Here is a 19,718-nt window from a genome sequence, read left to right on the forward strand (position 1 = left end):
GCCCGGGGCCGCGCTCCACTCCGCTGTGCTCCGTTCCGCCGCTCCGTTCCGCCACTGCCGCGCCGGCTCCCGCCTCCCACCCGCTCCCCCGGGGCCGCGCCGCGCTGATGTCATGGTGTGAGCGCTCCGCCGCCCGCCCCGGCCCCCCCACGCCCGGCCTCCCGCGCATCCTCCGCCCTCCTCGGTCCCCCCCCCCAGGATGGACCAGCGGCCGCCCCAGCATCCCCCAGCCCAGCATCCCCAGCTGCCCCTCTCCCCCCCGATTGCCTCAGCATCCTCAGCCTTTCCATCACCCCCTCCCCCCCCCCGGCCACCCGGTGCCCCCCAGGCTATGCCACTTCCCCTGCACCCCGGGGCGCCAACGGGGGTGAGGAGACTGCGAGGTGGCGGCAGCCGCAGCCCCGAACGAGCGGGCGCGGGCGCGACATTTGGGGACGAGTGGGGCGACGAATGGGGCGACGAGTCCGATCGGGCTCTTCCCTGCCCGGGCACGGTTCTGCGGCCTCGCCTCCGCCTGCCCCCGCACACACACGGCCCGGGGACGGAGACGGGGGACAGGACCGTTCGCCCTGCTCCCAGGTCCCAGCCGGGCTGAGCCGGAGCCCAAGTAATGCACCGGACCCGCAGCTTCCAGCTTCCCCGCGGGCGTGGTGGGGTCAAGGGGCTGCGGAGTGGGTGGTCTCCTGCCTACCCCCTCTGCTCCCGTTTTGCAATGAACTGGAGCAGCTCGCCCGCGGCAGGGACATTTTCAGCTCTTCCCACATCTCCATCACTGGGAAGTGCTTCCCAGAGCCCGAGGCCGGCTGGGAGCTCGGGGGGCGGGGGTAGGGGGGGGTTGGTGAGAGGCTCTGCCAGGCCTCGCTGCGCAGCAGGGCTGCCCTGTTTCACTGCCTCCCAGCCCAGTGGTTCTTGTTTGCTCTGATTTCATCTACTTCCCAAGCCAGGCCTGGCTCCACTCATTTGTATCTGTCTGGAGGGTAAAAAGCACAATCATTTTCTTGCTTCTCTGCCAGGATCTGCAGCAAGTGGGTTAAAAAAAAAACCAAACCAAACCAAAACAAAAACCAAACCACAACCTTAAAGGGACTTTCTGAGATCAGTCAAATAACTGTCCTTCCTCCAGCCCTGGGGATGCTGCCTTTTCCCTCCCAGTGGTTCCTGCTTTTTTTTTCCCCCAATGGATCCTGCTTTTTTTTTTTCCCCCAGTGGTTCCTGCTTTTTTTTCCCCCCAGTGGTTCCTGCTTTTTTTTCCCCAGCAGTTCACTAACCCATGGCATCCTGCTCAATGCAGGGCTGAGGGGCCAGGCTGTATGTGACCCCCTTGGTGTGTGATGGGCACCAGGCTGGTGTGGTAGAGCTAGGGAGTCCTCCTGGGGCTTGCTCCTAGTGCCTTGGGGTGGTAGGAGGAAAGTTGGGGCAGAGAATGTTAGCCCTGTCCCTGTGAGGTGCTGAGGTGATGCCCCACTCACACTGGCTGCCCAGTGTGGCCCACTCAGAGCCAGAGACCAAGCCCAGGGCTCCCCCTCTGCCCTAGTGTGTCCAGGGCTTTGTTGTGGCTGCTGACAGCCTGCCCAGGCTGGCTTCAGGCTGGCTGGACTAAAAATCACAGAACAGTTTGGATTGGAAGGGATCTTAAAGATCATCCAGTTCCAACTCCCCTGCCATGGGAGCCTTCCACCAGCCCAAGTTGCTCAAGGCCTCATCCAGCCTGCCCTTCAACACCTCCAGGGAGGAGGTATCCACAACCTCCCTGGGCAACCTGTTCCAGTGTCTCCCCACCCTCACTGCCAAGAATTTCTTCCTAATCTCCAGTCTCAATCTCCCCTCTTCCAGCTCAAAGCCATTGGCCCTCATCCTATCACTACAAGCCTTTGTAAAAAGTCCCTCCTCAGCTTTCTTGTAGCCCCTTCAGCCACTGGAAAGCCACTATAAAAGGGGCAATGAGGGGGCCCCACAGCTGAAACTCACTCACTGGGGGGACCACAGGTGCTCCATTGAGCTGCTTTCACCTTTCTCCAGCCCACCCTGGTCCTGCATCCCCTCCATGGCAGAAACCATCATAAAGCCTGGGCTCCATCCCCACAATGCCAGCACCATAAGCTCTTTGAAGAGCAGACTCACTCAGCTCCAGCATCCCCAGGAGCCTCCTGGACTGGGTGAAAGCCTCCCTCCCCCCCCACTGCCCAGCCTGTGAAGGCAAAGCTGCTGCTCTCCCCCAGCCGGCACAAACAAAACCGAAGCCTCCCTGGAGGCCAGCAGTGCCCTGGGCAACGCGAGGCTGCCTTTGTCTTGCCTCCTCCTGCTGTCTCCTGCTGGCTGGCAGGTGATGGGGTGAAAGCCAGTAATTGCTCTAAGTGCGATCAATAAATCAAGGTAATAGAATTACATTTGCTGTTGCCATATTAGGAACTGCTCCTCTGCTCTCTTCTCTCTCCACCCTCCTCGGATTTGTTTTCAAACTGCCGCAGAGCACTGGAGCGATTTGGGCTCCTCCAGGCTCTCAAGGCAGCTCCAGTGGGTCCCTGTAGGGACTCAGGTCCCTGGCTGGTGTGGGTGATTCTGGGTGCATGTTTCCAGGGGCTGGGGGGTCACCTCGAGGGAATGCACTGGGTCCCCGTGGAGATTACAGATGGTTTACCCCATGCAGAGATCTTTGGGGACCACAGGCACCCCTTGGCATAGGGATGGGACTGGGCACCTTGTGGTCTGAGGCTGGGGGCAAATCTGGCCACAGAGCAGGAGCCCTCACCGGCCCCATGCCCACAGCAGCAGCATGTTTGCTGAAGCCCTGAGGAGATGGAACCGATCTCCTCTCCTCACTGAGTCCCCAGTGGCCAGGAGATTATTTTCATCTCATTTGCAGCTGGTCTCAGGCTCTGGGGAGAAGCTTCGCAAGGGCTTTCCCCTGGCTGCTTTCCATCCTTACTTAGAGGAAAGCATCCCTGAACCACAGGCTTGGGTGCTCTGAGGGCAGGGGTAGCCTTGCAGCATCTGATCATCCTACAGCATCCTGCCCCACTGCGAGAGCCCTCCAGGTTCTCCTGGGCACCGCCGCTGGTGCTCGGCGGCCGCAGCCACACAGATCAACCCATGCTGCGGGGCGGGGAATAACCGGGGAGAGGAGGGCCCAGCCCTGCCACTTCCCAGCGGCACCCAATTTGCATCGCTTCTCTAAACTGTGCCTAATTAATCTCCTTACACCTCTGGCACAGCATTAGGGGAACTGACATCAAGTGCTCTCCAATCCGTGAAGGATTAATTAGGAGAACAAGTGTGTGCAGCCGAGCACCGAGCCACTCGCCAGCGGTGCTGAGCCTGACACCAGCAGCTCTACTGCAGGCTGTGGCTGTGCCCAGCCCCTCGACGGGTTGCCCCATCACCGTCGGTGCCAGGCTTGGGGACAGGGCTGGGACCACCCCAGGAAGGCACTCAGCTGTAGTGACCGTGACTAGCTGGTGCTCAGCGGCCAGAGCCACTTGCCTGGCACTCAGCAGGGCTGGGGGAGTGCTGGGACATCCCTTCGGCAGCCTCCTGTGCCACCAGCTGCTGGGGCTGCAGCCATCAACCTTCATGCCGCTGCCCAACTCCTGCTCCAGCCAGGAGGTGCCTGTGGGCACAGAGGCTGGGAGAGCCAGTGGCAGAGCAGCCCTCCATCCATCACAGCACCGGTGGCAAGGGTGAAGATGAGCCCTACGGGAAGCAGGGAGCGATACTGGTAGTGGGTGGGAGAGCACAGCAGGGAGCAGGACCTCAGCATCAGCCCAGTTCCTCTTCATTTCTGTGGTGGACATCATGGGAGGGTGAAGCTTTTGTAGCTGAACAGCCAGAGGAAAACTCCGGGCAGAGAAGCAGGGGTTACATAAAATCATAGAATCGTTCTGGTTGGAAAAGAATTCCGAGATCATTGAGTCCAACTGTCAACCTAAGACCACCATGGCCCCAAGTGCCACATCCCCGTGTTTCTTGAACATCTCCCTGGGCAGCCTGTGCCAACCCCTGACCACTCTTGCAGCAAAGATTTTTTTTTTCCTCATCTCCTAACCCTCCCCTGGCACAATTTTAGGCCATTTCCTCTCCTTTTGTCACCTAGGGAGAAGACACCAACCCCCACCTCACTGCAACCTCCTTCCAGGGAGCTGTAGAGAGCAATGAGGTCTCCCTTCAGCCTCCTCTTCCCCAGACTAAACAACTCCAGGCGTGTTCGCTGCCTCCAGACCAGTGAGGTGTTACTGCCGACTGACGCGTTACAAGAGGCGGAGGAGGAGCGGGAGCCCGATGGGAAGCTCCGGTACCCATCACCGAGAGCCGCCGCCGCCGCGTCGGGCGCACCCCTCCCACCACATCCCATCGTGCCTTGCGCCGCCCTCGGCAGGTGCCGTGACGTCACGGCACCGCCCTTCCAGCCCAGCGGATGAGGCCGCTCGGTACCGCCCACTCCTCCCCTTACCAGCCAGTCAACGACCGGATTTGCAAACACGGAAGAAGCACAGCAGCCAATGGGATGCGAGGAAGCGGCAGGGGCCGCCGAGGAGTGGGCCGCCGGAAGTGTCTGTCAGCGCCGTCGTCCGAGTGACGGGGGCGGGCCACAGGGTGGGCCCTGCGGGCGGCCCGCCCTCTGCCGCCGCCGCCGCCGCCACCGGGCCACCGCCACCGGGCCGCCGCCCTCGCCCCGCGGCGCCGCCCCCGCGCCCGGCAGCCCCGGGCCCGGCGCTCTCCCGCCCGGTGCGGGTCCGGGCCCGGGCTCGGCGCGGCGCGGCCCGCTTCAGGGAGGATGGGGCAGCCGCCGAGTCCGGCGAGCGGCAGCGGCCCGGCGGCGCAATGACCGGCGAGAAGAAGAAGAAGAAGCGGCTCAACCGCAGCGTCCTGCTGGCCAAGAAGATCGTCATCCGGGACGGGGCCGGCGTGAGACGCGGGGCCGGGGTCTAGTGGGAGGCGGGTGGGAGCGTGGGGGCCGAAAAACTCGGGGCAGGCTCTGCGCTGCCGGGCTGAGGCCCTCCGAATGGGTAGGAGCCCAGGGTTGGAGCTGGGGCTGCAGCGCAGGGACCTGAGAGTGGGGCCTCCGGGGCTATGGCCATCCCGGCTGTGCCCGGGGCTCCATTGCTGTGGGGCTCATCAGTACGTGGAAGAGGCCCAATTGGACGGGAATTGGAGCAGCCTGGTCACTGCCCGTGGGGAGGGGTGGAACTAGGTGATCGTTAAGGTCCTTTTAGCCCAAACCTATCTCTAATTCCATGGGGAGCATGGCCCTGCTGCTGTTTGGGGGTGTCAGGCCATTGTCCTCCAGTCAGGCTGCTCGACCCACTGCCCTCTTCCACTGGTGCCAGTATCACCGCTCATGAGATCCCAGCACAAACGTTTAATATTTGGTTTGGGGAGGACAAACAACCTTCGAATCTGTGTCAGGTGTCGACCTCTTTGAGAGGAGTTGCCCGTGGGGGAAGAACAGGGCTGTTGAGGTTCCTCAGAGTAGGTGACAGCCTGATTCCTCTATGGCAGCCCTGAATGGTTGCAGGCTCTTGTCCCCAGGGGTGCTGGAGCCCTGGGTCAGGCTGCCCAAAGAGGTTGTGGAGTATCCTTCTCTGGAGACTTTCAAGGCTCATCAGGATGTGTTCCTGTGTGACCTGCCCTAAGTGATCCTGCTCTGGCAGGGGGGTTGGACTCGATCTCTGGAGGTCTCTTCCAATCCCCCTAGCATGCTGTGATTCTATGACATTAAGCTGTGCCAGGTTAGATCTGGACCTGCTTCATAAAAAGAGATCAGCTCTTGGCTTTGTGGCACTCATTGTGGAGGTGTTCAACTGTTGGAGAGGTGTGATGAGGGGGGAAGAGGGCTGCTTCGTGGAGCAAGGTGGATAATGATGGTTCTGCTCTTAATTATATCCTTCATACTGCCTTGGGGCTTCTCCCTCTGCTGCAAAGCATCATTTGTGTGCAATAAAACTGGCTTCTAATGGCCAAGTGCCCTCGGGTAGGGTGCATCTCCTGCTGATGCTGTTGACTTGGTTTTTAAGCAGTCATGGCCTCTCTGCAGGAGAGTTTTAATGGAGCCTTTGAATATAAACAGTGTCTCAAGCAGAACAAAATCCTTTGCTGCTGGATTGGTAATCCAAAATGCTGTATTATTCTCTCAGAACCCGGGAGGATGTGGCTGGTCACACTTCACATCCTGAGTTTCTCGAGTTCCTGCCCCTGAGAATCTGCCAGCAGCAAAGCTGGAGGCAGGGAACAGACACATCTTTGGTCTGCTCCATGAAATGGTTTGGACCTCAGGAGCACTGTGTAGAAATGTGAGGCAGCTGTGAGGAAATGAATCCAAAAGTCTCTTCCCTCAGCCTAGAAAAAAAAAAAATGCTTGTGGATTCAAAGCTTCCCATCCCACATCCAGCATCCCTTTGGATGGGAGGTTTGTGCAGCTGATGGAAGCTTTCTGAACTTGTAGATACTCCTCAAGCCACGGGAAGCTGTTGGAGTTGCTGAGACTGCTGAGGCTTCAGGTGGTTTTGTTAATAATGCATCAAGGCTCAGCTGCACTTCTTGGTGAGTTCAGAGCCTGTGGTTTCCTGAGATAAGAGCCTGGTTCCCATGGAACAGCACAGTGCAGTTACTGTGCAGATCCCTGCTGTAACTCAGCTGAACCTTGTGTGGTTTCCTCCCCTTCCTTGTGATTTATTTTCCATGTGAAGCTCGTGACTTTGCAGGTGTGTCCTGCGTGGCAGGAGGGGACCTGGGCAGCTGAGGTTTGGCACTTGGAGAAGGGACAGAACAAACACTGTCCTGAAAGCCCTGTGAGAAATCTGTGTGGCAGGAAGGAGAAGCAAGGGCTTGAGAAGTGGGAGGAGTTGGCAGCTGAGCCAAGGATTGGGCTTTTCCCACTGTGCTGGGTAGATGGAGTTGGTCATAGAATTGTTTCAGTTGGAAAAGCCTTCTAAGATCATCCAGTCCAACCATCAACCTAAGACCACCATGACCATCAAGCCATGTCCCAAAGTGCTATGGCCACAACTTCTTGAATCCCTCCAGGGATGGGGACTCCACCACCTCCCTGGGCAGCCTGTTCCACTCCCTGACCACTCTTGCAGCAAAGAAATTTTTCCTCATCTCCAACCTAAGCCTCCCCTGGCACAATTTCAGGCCGTTTCCTCTCTGTCTGTCACATCATCCTAGGGAGAAGAGGCTGAATCCTATCTCTCCCCAGCCTCCTTTCCACTTGTTGTACTGGGAAGTAAAATTGCCTTCCCCAACTCCCAGAGTCTTCTGGTGTCAAAATACCCAGAGATTTGAGGGGCTTCATTTCCAAATATTTGAGGATTGAAAGGATGTCAAATTTGCTCTCAGAAGTGGTGAAGCAGAAGGGTAGCAGAGAGGGTGAAGCAGAAGGGTAGCAGAGAGTGAAGCAGAAGGGTAGCAGAGAGTGAAGCAGAAGGGTAGCAGAGAGGGTGAAGCAGAAGGGTAGCAGAGAGTGAAGCAGAAGGGTAGCAGAGAGTGAAGCAGAAGGGTAGCAGAGAGGCTGAAGCAGAAGGGTAGCAGAGAGGCTGAAGCAGAAGGGTAGCAGAGAGGGTGAAGCAGAAGGGTAGCAGAGAGTGAAGCAGAAGGGTAGCAGAGAGTGAAGCAGAAGGGTAGCAGAGAGAGTGAAGCAGAAGGGTAGCAGAGAGGCTGAAGCAGAAGGGTAGCAGAGAGAGTGAAGCAGAAGGGTAGCAGAGAGGCTGAAGCAGAAGGGTAGCAGAGAGAGTGAAGCAGAAGGGTAGCAGAGAGGCTGAAGCAGAAGGGTAGCAGAGAGGCTGAAGCAGAAGGGTAGCAGAGAGGCTGAAGCAGAAGGGTAGCAGAGAGGGTGAAGCAGAAGGGTAGCAGAGAGTGAAGCAGAAGGGTAGCAGAGAGTGAAGCAGAAGGGTAGCAGAGAGTGAAGCAGAAGGGTAGCAGAGAGAGTGAAGCAGAAGGGTAGCAGAGAGAGTGAAGCAGAAGGGTAGCAGAGAGGCTGAAGCAGAAGGGTAGCAGAGAGGCTGAAGCAGAAGGGTAGCAGAGAGGCTGAAGCAGAAGGGTAGCAGAGAGAGTGAAGCAGAAGGGTAGCAGAGAGGCTGAAGCAGAAGGGTAGCAGAGAGAGTGAAGCAGAAGGGTAGCAGAGAGGCTGAAGCAGAAGGGTAGCAGAGAGGCTGAAGCAGAAGGGTAGCAGAGAGGCTGAAGCAGAAGGGTAGCAGAGAGGCTGAAGCAGAAGGGTAGCAGAGAGAGTGAAGCAGAAGGGTAGCAGAGAGGCTGAAGCAGAAGGGTAGCAGAGAGAGTGAAGCAGAAGGGTAGCAGAGAGGCTGAAGCAGAAGGGTAGCAGAGAGAGTGAAGCAGAAGGGTAGCAGAGAGAGTGAAGCAGAAGGGTAGCAGAGAGAGTGAAGCAGAAGGGTAGCAGAGAGGCTGAAGCAGAAGGGTAGCAGAGAGGCTGAAGCAGAAGGGTAGCAGAGAGAGTGAAGCAGAAGGGTAGCAGAGAGAGTGAAGCAGAAGGGTAGCAGAGAGGCTGAAGCAGAAGGGTAGCAGAGAGAGTGAAGCAGAAGGGTAGCAGAGAGGCTGAAGCAGAAGGGTAGCAGAGAGAGTGAAGCAGAAGGGTAGCAGAGAGAGTGAAGCAGAAGGGTAGCAGAGAGGCTGAAGCAGAAGGGTAGCAGAGAGGCTGAAGCAGAAGGGTAGCAGAGAGGCTGAAGCAGAAGGGTAGCAGAGAGAGTGAAGCAGAAGGGTAGCAGAGAGAGTGAAGCAGAAGGGTAGCAGAGAGGCTGAAGCAGAAGGGTAGCAGAGAGAGTGAAGCAGAAGGGTAGCAGAGAGGCTGAAGCAGAAGGGTAGCAGAGAGAGTGAAGCAGAAGGGTAGCAGAGAGAGTGAAGCAGAAGGGTAGCAGAGAGGCTGAAGCAGAAGGGTAGCAGAGAGGCTGAAGCAGAAGGGTAGCAGAGAGTGAAGCAGAAGGGTAGCAGAGAGGGTGAAGCAGAAGGGTAGCAGAGAGGGTGAAGCAGAAGGGTAGCAGAGAGAGTGAAGCAGAAGGGTAGCAGAGAGAGTGAAGCAGAAGGGTAGCAGAGCTGTTAGTCTCTGGATAGCAAATGGAAAGCAATCAGTGCTGTAGGAGAGGCACTGGCAGAGCCTGGCCCGAGGGATGCTGCAGCGTGAGCCTACCAGCACCAGCCAGCACCAAGCCTCCTGGGCAATGGCAGAGGCCAGGGTTGGTGTTCCAGCATCCAAGCAGATGCCTCACACCTCTGGCAGGGCAGGACACGTGTGCCTTGCACTCACAGAGCTCTGTTTTGCAGCGCCAGGGGATTGGAGAGCCCAGTGTGTACCATGCTGTGGTGGTGATCTTCCTGGAGTTCTTTGCCTGGGGGCTGCTGACCACGCCGATGCTGACGGTGAGTGAACCTCCCTGGGAGTAAAATTGGCTCCTGGAGTAAAACTCCACCTTGGGCTGGCAAGATCTTCACCTGGGCCTGGAGAGTGTGAGGTGTAGAAACAAAGATGTAGCTGGAAAAAGCTGGAGTAAGTGTGGATGGAGTTGGGCAATTGTTTTCTTAATTATTGTGGCCTGAGTTGGAGCAAAGCCTGAGTTAGATGTTTGAAAGTGTTTGGAGGAGGTCAAGAAAGCAGGAGTGGAAGGTTTGGCCTGAAATCACTAAAATTTACTGCATGTCTGCTGTCATTTATTGCATTTTTCCTCCCCAAGGTATTAAAAAGAAGTCCACTTGGGAGCTTAGTGAAAGAAAGTTGAGCAAAGCTTTGAGTTTTCATCCAAAGACTGCACCCTTCACCCTCCACTGACTTATTTAGGGCTAAAAGAGGTTTTTGTTGAGTTACCACCAGGGTTCTCTGGGGTGTAAAAGCACAGAGGCAATTTCCTGAGACAGTTTCCCTAGACCATAATCACTCTTGTGTGAGGAGGGTCCCCAGTAACCTGTTTGGGGTTCACACAGGCAGCACATGGAAATTCTGCAGGAAGTTTCTAGCTCTGGGTTTGGTTTTGTTTCTGTTCCCCAGGTGTTGCACCAGACTTTCCCTCAGCACACGTTCTTGATGAATGGCCTGATTCATGGAGTCAAGGTAAGGAATGTGTCCCCCTCCAGTCATCACCACCTGAGTCATTTCATGGTGTCAGAGAACTGGTGAGGTTGGGAAAGACCTTGGAGATCATCCAGTCCAACCACTTGGCCTAGAGCTCACAATGCCACCACTGCTGCTCAGCCACTGCCACTAAACCACGTCCCTCAGCACCACATCCATGCAGCTTTGAAACCCCTCCAGGGATGGAGGCTTCACCACCTCCCTGGGCAGCCTGTTCCACTGCCTCTTGTGACACCCCCACCTGCAGCACTGTGTCCAGTTCTGGTGCCCCCCCCAGCAGAAGAAGGAAATCAAACTGCTGGAGTGGGTCCAGAGGAGGTCACAAAGATGATCAGAGGGCTGGAGAACCTCCCCTGTGGGGACAGGCTGGGAGAGTTGGGGCTGTTCAGCCTGGAGAGGAGAAGGCTCTGGGGAGACCTTAGAGCAGCCTTCCAGTGCCTGGAGGGGCCTAAAGAAAGCTGGGAATGGGCTTTTTACAAGGGCTGGGAGTGATAGGATGAGAGGGAATGGATTGGAGCTTGAGGAGGGCAGATGGAGACTGGAGATTAGGAAGTGAGGGTGGTGAGACCCTGGCACAGGTCACCCAGGGAGGTTGTGTCTGTCCCCTCCCAGGAGGTGTTCAAAGCCAGGTTGGATGAGGCCTTGAGCAACCTGTGCTGGTGGAAGGTGTCCCTGCCCCTGGGCAGGGGAAGGTTGGAACTGGATGATCTTGAAGATCCCTTCCAACCCAAACCGTTCTATGAATCCATGAACCCTTTCTGGGAAGCAGCTTTTTCCAAACATCCAAGCTGAGGTTTGCTGATGTCACCCTGCCATGTTGGGCAGAGGAACCTTCAGATTTGGGGTTGGGGTTGCTGGTGGCCAAGCTAATGCCCAATGAAGGCAGAGCACAGACTTGGGGGTAGCTTCTGTGGCTGATTTTTCCTGAGCAGTGCTGACACCATGCAGCTTGTCAGCGTGGGCTTGGGGCTGTGACAGCTGTGGTTTTTTCAGCTGAAAAATACTCTTAATGGGCATGAGCTCAGCTCTCTGTCTGCAAAATGAAAATCAAGGACATCTGAACTTGTCAGGAATAGAAGGTAAAAGGGAGTGGGCTGTCCCCAGACAGAGGTGGGAGCGTGCTGTGAGCAGTGAGTTTGGACCCAGAGCAGAACTGGAAGCAGCTGCAGTGTACAAGCAGCAGCCACGTGTTCTGCCTTGGGAATGTGGCAAACCACATCCTTCCTCCCTGGGAAGAGGGTCTTGGGAGTGGCCCCACAGGGGTTTGCCCTGTGTGAGTGAGGCTCTGCTGTGTATGCTGCAGGGCTCTTTCCCACCCAGCCTGGGGTCCGAGCGACACTGAAAGGCTTTGAATGGTTTCATTTGTGCAGGACAGCCTTGGCACCTCATCAGGGCTGTCTGGTCTCTGTCCCCCAGAGAATGCTTTCCCTCAAACTGCAGCAGATGTTGGTGCTGGTGGAAAGGGGAGATGCTGGATTGCTGCATGGGAAGGGAGAGTTGGTGAGAGCAAACCTGCCCTGGTCCCTGATGCTGAACTTCCTGGTGTGACCCTGCCAAATGTTTGACACAGCAGTGAGAGCTGCCTGTGGTCTGGTGTGAGCTGACTGAGCTGGCAGCAGAATAAAGCAAGGCTGCTATGTGCCCCATCCCCTTCTGTCACTGGTACTTGCTGCTGGCCCCATCACAGCTCACTGAGTTTGGCCCAGGGAGAGGCTCAGCAAGCATCCTGAGCTGTGAGGACACCCCAAGGAAAAAGTGTAGGGAGGAGCAGATGGTGTGGCCACCTGTGAGCAGATCCTCACTGGCCCAAATAAACTTAGACCAAAAAAAAAAAAAAAAAAAACCCACCCAACCCCAAAATCTACTCACTTAATGTTCTGATGAAGTGAAGTTGCAGATGAGAGGAGGGAAACTGCCCTGGCAGGACAGCTCTAGCTCCGTGGGGAGGTCCAGGGCTGCAGGCTGAGCAGCTGAGGGAGCAGGAGGTGACTGGAGGGCTCAGCAGTGCCAGCCAGGCCTGGGGATTTATGTTGGGGTTTTTTTTTGTCTCCCTGAAAAGTTGTTTAACAAACTGCTCTGTTTTGGCAACGTTGCCTGTTTGTAGACAACAGGAATGGATTGTCTCCTCCTGCTTTTGTCTGGGGATGATGTTGTCAAGAGCTCTTGCTGTCAACAACCGGAGTCTAACTCGGGGATTTCTCTCTGCTGTCCTCTTTCCTAGGGTCTGCTTTCTTTTCTAAGTGCCCCACTGATTGGTGCTCTCTCTGATGTCTGGGGCAGGAAATCCTTCCTCCTCCTCACTGTCTTCTTCACCTGTGCACCAATTCCCCTTATGAAGATCAGTCCTTGGTGAGTTTACACTTCTTGTAGCCCAGAGGCTGACCAGTGTGGGGTTTGTGGATGTGGTGCTTGAGGATGAGAAGGAAGAGTCTGCCCAGCACTCAGCCCAGGGGCAAATTGACTTGCCTGGTTGTGCTGGAGGGTTCAAGGGAAGAGTCTCATTCCTCTCCTGACAGATGTTTTACCACTCTTTGGCCACGTTGGTGTTTTCCTTCTTGGGAGGGGGGAAAATAAGTGACAGAATTCCACAGGCCTGCGGTGCTGCCGAGCACTGTCCGCTGCAGTGAAGCTGCATGAACTGAAGGAAAGATAAGGGAGAGAGGTTGCAGTTCAGCAGCTGTGGGCTGCCATTTGGTTGCTTTCTAACCCTTCTGCAATGCCTCTTTCAGGTGGTACTTTGCTGTCATTTCCATGTCTGGAGTCTTTGCTGTCACCTTTTCTGTGATCTTCGCTTACGTTGCTGATATCACCCAGGAGCACGAACGCAGCACTGCCTATGGCTTGGTAAGCAGCTGAGGAGCTGCCTTGTCTCTTGAAAGGGCTCTGCAGGTGGGAGAGGTGTGAAATGAGGGTGGGAGGTTTATTGACAAGCCTGAGGGGACAGTATCAGTGAAGAGGTGATGTGCACTCCACTGATGGAAGAGTGTTCTGTGTGGGATTTAGCACCGAGGGAGAGGGCTGATTTCTCTGCCATCTTAGCTGTGATGCTCCATGGTCCAGCCTTTGAAGCAGCCTGGACTGTGAGCCTCTGTGCACCAGGAACAGGGCAGGTGGAGATGCTGGTGTGCTGTGAGCAGGCCCTTTCTGGGGGTTTACTGTAAGGGTTGTGTGTGAAGCTTTAATTGCCCTTTGCTAGAGTGGACCAGGAGAAGGCATTACCTTTCTGTCCACACGAGTCCCTGCTCACCTGGGTTGTCTCCCATCAAAGGTGACACAACAAGAGCTCTTGGGTGCCTCTTGAGGGGCAAACAGGCTGTAGAAGGAGCTGTGTTGATGTTTTGTGCTTCCAGGTGTCAGCCACCTTCGCTGCTAGTCTGGTCACGAGCCCAGCGATTGGAGCCTACCTTTCTGAGGCCTATGGTGACACCTTGGTGGTTGTGCTGGCTTCAGGGGTGGCTTTGCTGGACATTGGATTCATCCTGCTGGCTGTGCCAGAGTCTCTGCCAGAGGAGATGCGTCCAGTCTCTTGGGGAGCCCCAATCTCCTGGGAACAAGCAGACCCCTTTGCTGTAAGTCGTCTTGCTGCTCAATCTTGGTATTTGCTTCAGTTCTTCTGACTTCACAGAGTGGTAGAGGGTTGGAAAGGACCTTTGAAAGATCATTGAGTCCAACCCACACCTGCCAGAGCAGGGTCACCGAGAGCAGGTCACACAGGAATGCATCCAGGTAGGTTTTGAATGTCTGTAGAGAGACTCCACAACCTCTCTGGGCTGCCTGTTCTCTCAAAAAGGAAAATCATTCCCCAAGAGGTGAAGAATGTGAGGCTTGGACTAACCTTACTGAATGTGCACTGTCTGTAGGTCCCCTTCAGACATGGCAATGCAGCTCTAAGGTCTCCTCAGAGCCTTCCCTTCTCCAGGCTGAACAGACCCAGCTCTCCCAGCCTGTCCTCTGATCATCATCGTGGCCTTCTCTGGACCTTCTCCAACTGATCCACACGTTTTAGAGCTGTCCAGCAGGTTCTAACTGGTTTTATGCCACCACAAACCAGCTCAAAGCACCTCCAGATGTCTTGAAACACAAAATCTCTTGGTGGAAATGGTCCAGTGGTTTGAATATGAGTTCCATGACTTAGCAGTAGCATCATGGCAGGAGAAGCCTGTTTGTGTTTCTGGCTTCTTGGAACCTTTGCTACCAATTTTGCACAGCTTCCCCTCACCTTTGAGTCTTAGGGAGATTATTTTGCCTGTCTGAGGGCAAAAAATAAAGAAAAAGCATTTCTGGTGGAGCATTGGCACAGGCTGCCCAGGGAGGTGGTGGAGTCCCCATCCCTGGAGGTGTTCAAGAAACCTCCATGGTTTAGTGGCCATGATGGTTGGACTTGGATGACCTGAGAGATCTTTTCCAACCCAAACAATTCTATGATTCTGTGAAATCTGAGGAACTGAGAGGTAAAGATTTCTCCTTCTGTTGATGCTGTCATGTGCTGGCTCTGGGCTGTCGTGGCAGCATTTGCACCTTCCTTTGAAGTGCTGCTTTGGTTTGCTTCTTAAGACAGGAGATGGCACTTGGATTTGCTGGCTGTGTACCTGGAGAATATTTCATGGTGCTAACTCCTTTTGTTTTATTTTGTTTTGTTTTAATTCTTTTTCATCATTTGTGTCCTTCCTCACCCTCACCCCTGCAGTCCTTGCGGAAGGTGGGTCAGGATTCCACGGTGCTGCTGATCTGCATCACTGTCTTTCTCTCCTACCTTCCTGAAGCTGGCCAGTACTCCAGTTTTTTCCTCTACCTGCGACAGGTCAGTCTCCTGAGTCTCATGATCCTTCCTGCTCTGAAGGCAGGCAGGCCCAGCCTATAAATATTCCCTTAGCTCTATGTCCCCTGCGAGCAAATCTTGGCCAACAACAAATTCAGAGTGGTCAAGATTGGAAGAAACCTCTGGAGAATGAAGTCCAACCCCTCCCCCTGCCTGTGTCACCTAGAGAGGGTCACACAGGAACACATCCAGGTGGGGTTTGAATGTTTCCAGAAATGGAGACTCCACCACCTCTCTGGGCAGCCTGCTCCAGGGCTTCCTCCCCCTTAAACTAAAGAAGTTCCTCCTCACGTTCAGATGGAACTTCTTCTGGTCAAGTTTGTGGCTGTTGCCCCTTGTCCTGTCCCTGGGCACCACTGAACAGAGCCTGGTGCCATCCTCCTGACACTGCTCAGCAGATCTCACCCTCAATCTTCCTTTTCTCCAAGGCTAAAAGTCCCAATTCTCTGTCTTTCCTCATGAGGGAGATGTTCCAGTCCCCCTAATCTGATGTTCTGGTACCCTGCAGCTGAAGCTGTAAGAAACAGGGACTCATTCCAGCTTTCCTAAAACCCATGGGAGCCTGACAACTGCTCTGTGAGCACTGCCAGGACCCTTGCTTGTCCTCTTGCTGGTGGGCTGCCTCTCTACCGCCCCCCCACCCAGGGGTTTGAGGTGAGCTTAGTGACTTAAAGTTGGCTCTTCAGCCAGAGGAGAAGATTCCACTTCATTTCTATGGCAGCAGGGAGGTGGTGGAAGGTTGATGAATGTTTAGGTAGCTGAGAGGTGAGGTCAGTAAACATTGGTGACACTGCTGGGGTGGCTTTTGATGCAGGGTACAAATCTGCTGCCTGAAAAGTCCCTTTCTGGTGTTTTCCCCAGGTCATTGGTTTCTCCTCAGAGACTGTGGCAGCCTTCATTGGTGTGGTTGGAATTCTCTCTATACTGGCACAGGTGAGGAGCAATTTCTCTCTTGTCTTTGGAGCTGTGGGTCTAAGAACACCCAGAATGTCTGATGGTGGAGTTGTCAGAATCCCTGTGGCCACACAGATCTCCTTGGGCCTCTGGACAGCTACCTGCAGCCCCAATTTCTTACCTTCAGAGCACAGCTGTCGAGTACCAAAGTGTGGGGAGCTGTGGGGTGGCCTCGTGCTGCTCTGTGAACCTCCACAGGCTGCTCTGCTTGCTGTGGCTGGGGATGTGCTGGTTTCCAGCAGAATTAGGGTTGTGTGTGGCCAACACACACAAGGTCCTTCAGGTTCAGGTCCTCACCTTCCAGTGCTGTCATCTTTCTGTGCACTCCCTTTGAAAGCTTCTCTTTTCTTTTCCAGACGGTAGTGCTGGGGATTCTGATGCGTTCCATAGGGAATAAAAACACCATCCTGCTGGGCCTGGGCTTCCAGATCCTGCAGCTTGCCTGGTATGGCTTTGGATCACAGCCTTGGTAAGAGTTTGCCCACATCTGTCTCCTGGCATGGGCAGGTTACTCCTCCACAGTGGCCCCACAGCAAGACCCTGTGCCCCAGTGCTGGTCTGTGCCAGCTCTTGGCACTCTGCCTCCAAACTGCTGCTTCTGTCTCCCCCCAGGATGATGTGGGCAGCAGGAGCTGTGGCTGCCATGTCCAGCATCACCTTCCCAGCCATCAGTGCCATGGTGTCCAGGAATGCAGATCCTGACCAACAGGGTGAGTCCTCAGGGATTTGTCCAGCAGGTGCTGGAGCTGCTGCAGGTTCAGATCGTTGGTGTTGGTGATGGAGGGGAGGGCAGGAACTTCAGTGCCAGCTCTGGAGGGTTGCTTTGTTCCCAGTAGTGTTGGCACTCTCCTGCCTTTCATAGCTGATGATTTGGGAGAGAATCCCTAAATTGTGAACCTAGGTGTTAGGTGTCTGAGGCAGAGGGGAGTCTGCTGCTTCATCCTTCACTTGCTTCATAGTTTGACCCTGAGTCCTCAGACTTGGCTGCCTTAAATTCCAGTCCAGTTGGACCTTGCTGCTTGATGTTCCCATGCTGTCCAGAGCAGCAAGCTCATCATGTCAGTCTAGATCTGAGTGCCTGAGCTTATCTTTAGACCTTTGAGCAGCCTGGAATGAATGGTTTAGTTGATTAGTTAGGACTGGGTGGTCGATTGGACTTGATGATCTTGGAGGTCTCTTCCAACCTGGCTGATTCTGTGAAACCAAGTTCTGCAGGAAGCTGAGGCCATGTCTCTCCTCCCTGGCTCTGTCCCCAGGTGTGGTGCAGGGGATGATCACTGGAATTCGAGGTCTGTGCAATGGCCTGGGCCCAGCACTCTATGGCTTTGTCTTCTATCTCTTCCACGTGGAGCTGAACGAGATGGCTGAGGTGGAAACTTTGGGCAAGGCCTCCAAACCCAACATGGCCAACCCTACAGATGAGGTAAGACTTCAGCTTTGTCACCATGTGCTGGGCTGCTCCTGTCCTGCACTTGAGTGTTAATTGTGCCTCTCTTTTTCCCCTACAGAGCAGCATTATCCCAGGGCCTCCATTCCTCTTTGGGGCCTGCTCTGTCCTGCTGTCTCTCCTGGTGGCCTTGTTCATTCCTGAGCACAACCTGACACTGAGAGCAGGAGGCCACAAGAAGCACAGCAATGGAGCCCAGACCCACACCCACGGCCCCCAGGCTGCAGGCTCAGAGGGCAAGGAGCCCCTGCTCGAGGACAGCAGCGTGTGAAGGGTGGGAGAGAAAGACCTGGCTCCTGTCTCAGCTCCAGAGCAAGGATGGACTCAGCAAGTGGGAGTTTGGGATGAGAGGGTTGGGGGAGAGACCTGAGGTGACAAACTGCACCACTAAGAGCCAGTGAGGAGGGACAGGGCTTCCCTTCAAGCCAAACACAGCCAGCTGGTGCAGAAAGGGACTTGTGTCACCTGGTGCTGGTGGAAAGGGGAGATGCTGGATTGCTGCATGGGAAGGGAGAGTTGGTGAGAGCAAACCTGCCCTGGTCCCTGATGCTGAACTTCCTGGTGTGACCCTGCCAAATGTTTGACACAGCAGTGAGAGCTGCCTGTGGTCTGGTGTGAGCTGACTGAGCTGGCAGCAGAATAAAGCAAGGCTGCTATGTGCCCCATCCCCTTCTGTCACTGGTACTTGCTGCTGGCCCCATCACAGCTCACTGAGTTTGGCCCAGGGAGAGGCTCAGCAAGCATCCTGAGCTGTGAGGACACCCCAAGGAAAAAGTGTAGGGAGGAGCAGATGGTGTGGCCACCTGTGAGCAGATCCTCACTGGCCCAAATAAACTTAGACCAAAAAAAAAAAAAAAAACAACCAACCAAAAACCCAACCCCAAAATCTACTCACTTAATGTTCTGGTGAAGTGAAGTTGCAGATGAGAGGAGGGAGACTGCAAATGACAACTGCTTGGATGGTCAACACCACCTGCAGTCCTGTTTGGGTTTGCTTTTTTTCTTGTTACACCGAGGGAATGTTTCTCTGCTGCTGCCTCCAGAGGTGTGGGAGGTAAAAAAGATTTTTCAGGAATCTCTTTTGTTTTTTTTTTTTTTTTTTCCTTCCTGGAACCATAAAGGTCGTTGAGGAGATGCAGTTCTCTGACAGAGAGGCACTTTTGAAGGGTGGTTTCCTGAGAGAAAGGTTAAAGAAGCAGCTCTTGAGCACTTTTATAAAGCATGTTGATTTTTTTCCCCCCCCCCCCACCACCAACATCAGTCTCTTGCCATCTGATATTAAAACCAGATAATGACTGTTTGGGGTGGTTTGGTTTTGGTTTGTCTTGTTTTGTTTTGTCTTGTTTTGTTTTGTCTTGTTTTGTTTTGTCTTGTTTTGTTTTGTCTTCTCTTGTTTTGTCTTGTTTTGTTTTGTCTTCTCTTGTTTTGTCTTCTCTTGTTTTGTCTTCTCTTGTTTTGTCTTCTCTTGTTTTGTCTTCTCTTGTTTTGTCTTCTCTTGTTTTGTCTTCTCTTGTTTTGTCTTCTCTTGTTTTGTCTTCTCTTGTTTTGTCTTCTCTTGTTTTGTCTTCTCTTGTTTTGTCTTCTCTTGTTTTGTCTTCTCTTGTTTTGTCTTCTCTTGTTTTGTTTTCCTCAGTCCAAGAGTTCCTGGTGTTGATGATTGCAATCAATTTGGATTCAGGGCTTTGGGTTCCTTGTGGTGTCACTCAGCCCTGCTGTGAAGGCTTTGGTTTTGTTGAGAAAACAGACTTGCAACCTCTGCTGCAGGGTTCAGCTCTGTTTAGGGAGAGCAGCAGGTACTTGGACCTGAGAGCTGTGGAAGAAGCCAAGACAAACACAGAGGGAATGCTGGGCTGTTTATAGATACATGGAGATCTGGCAGAGGGCAGGAAACAATTGTTCCCATTTGGGTCAGAGCAGGAATTGTGGTGTTGAGCAGCCACTGGGGAAGTAAGGACCAAATAGGGAATGCTGGAGAATTGAATTGTTAAAGGAACTGAGGATACAGTGACCAAAAAGAGTCTTAGAATCACAGAATGGTTTGGGTTGGAAGGGACCTTAAAGGTCAGCTAGCTCCAACCCCCTGCCATGGGCAGGGCCACCTCCTAGTCCTGTGTGGGTGTGGGGTGAATGCAGCAGCTGGGATCCCTTCTCTGTGGCTTTGGGGCAGGGGAGAAGGGCTGGGAGAGGGGGAGAGAGCCCTGCCCTTTGCCAGCCTGGGGCTTTGCAGCTGGGTCACCATGGCTGCTGTGGTGCCTGTGCAGCACTGACTGCTGGGGACCCACAGCTGGCATGGGCAGGACAGAGCATTGTCCATCCTGCCCAGCACTGTCCATCCTGCCCAGCATTGTCCATCCTGCCCAGCATTGTCCATCCTGCCCAGCACTGTCCATCCTGCCCAGCACTGCCCATCCTGCCCTGCACTGTCC

General features: G+C 54.6%; 1 protein-coding gene across 1 annotated transcript; it reads left to right on the forward strand.

Annotated features, from left to right (window-relative positions):
* Positions 1-4,818: 4,818 nt before the first annotated feature.
* On the forward strand, positions 4,819-18,153 carry LOC128980008 (hippocampus abundant transcript 1 protein-like). Its single transcript, XM_054398433.1, has 12 exons — positions 4,819-4,902; positions 9,271-9,366; positions 9,989-10,051; positions 12,294-12,421; positions 12,802-12,916; positions 13,423-13,641; positions 14,760-14,873; positions 15,753-15,824; positions 16,202-16,314; positions 16,458-16,555; positions 17,102-17,268; positions 17,354-18,153. Exons 1-12 carry the CDS (start codon positions 4,819-4,821, stop codon positions 17,561-17,563), a joined length of 1,479 nt encoding a protein of 492 aa, XP_054254408.1. The 3' UTR covers positions 17,564-18,153.
* Positions 18,154-19,718: the final 1,565 nt, after the last annotated feature.

The sequence above is a fragment of the Indicator indicator genome, unplaced genomic scaffold (assembly GCF_027791375.1).
Source record: "Indicator indicator isolate 239-I01 unplaced genomic scaffold, UM_Iind_1.1 iindUn_scaffold_54, whole genome shotgun sequence".
NCBI classification, from domain to species: Eukaryota; Metazoa; Chordata; class Aves; order Piciformes; family Indicatoridae; genus Indicator; species Indicator indicator.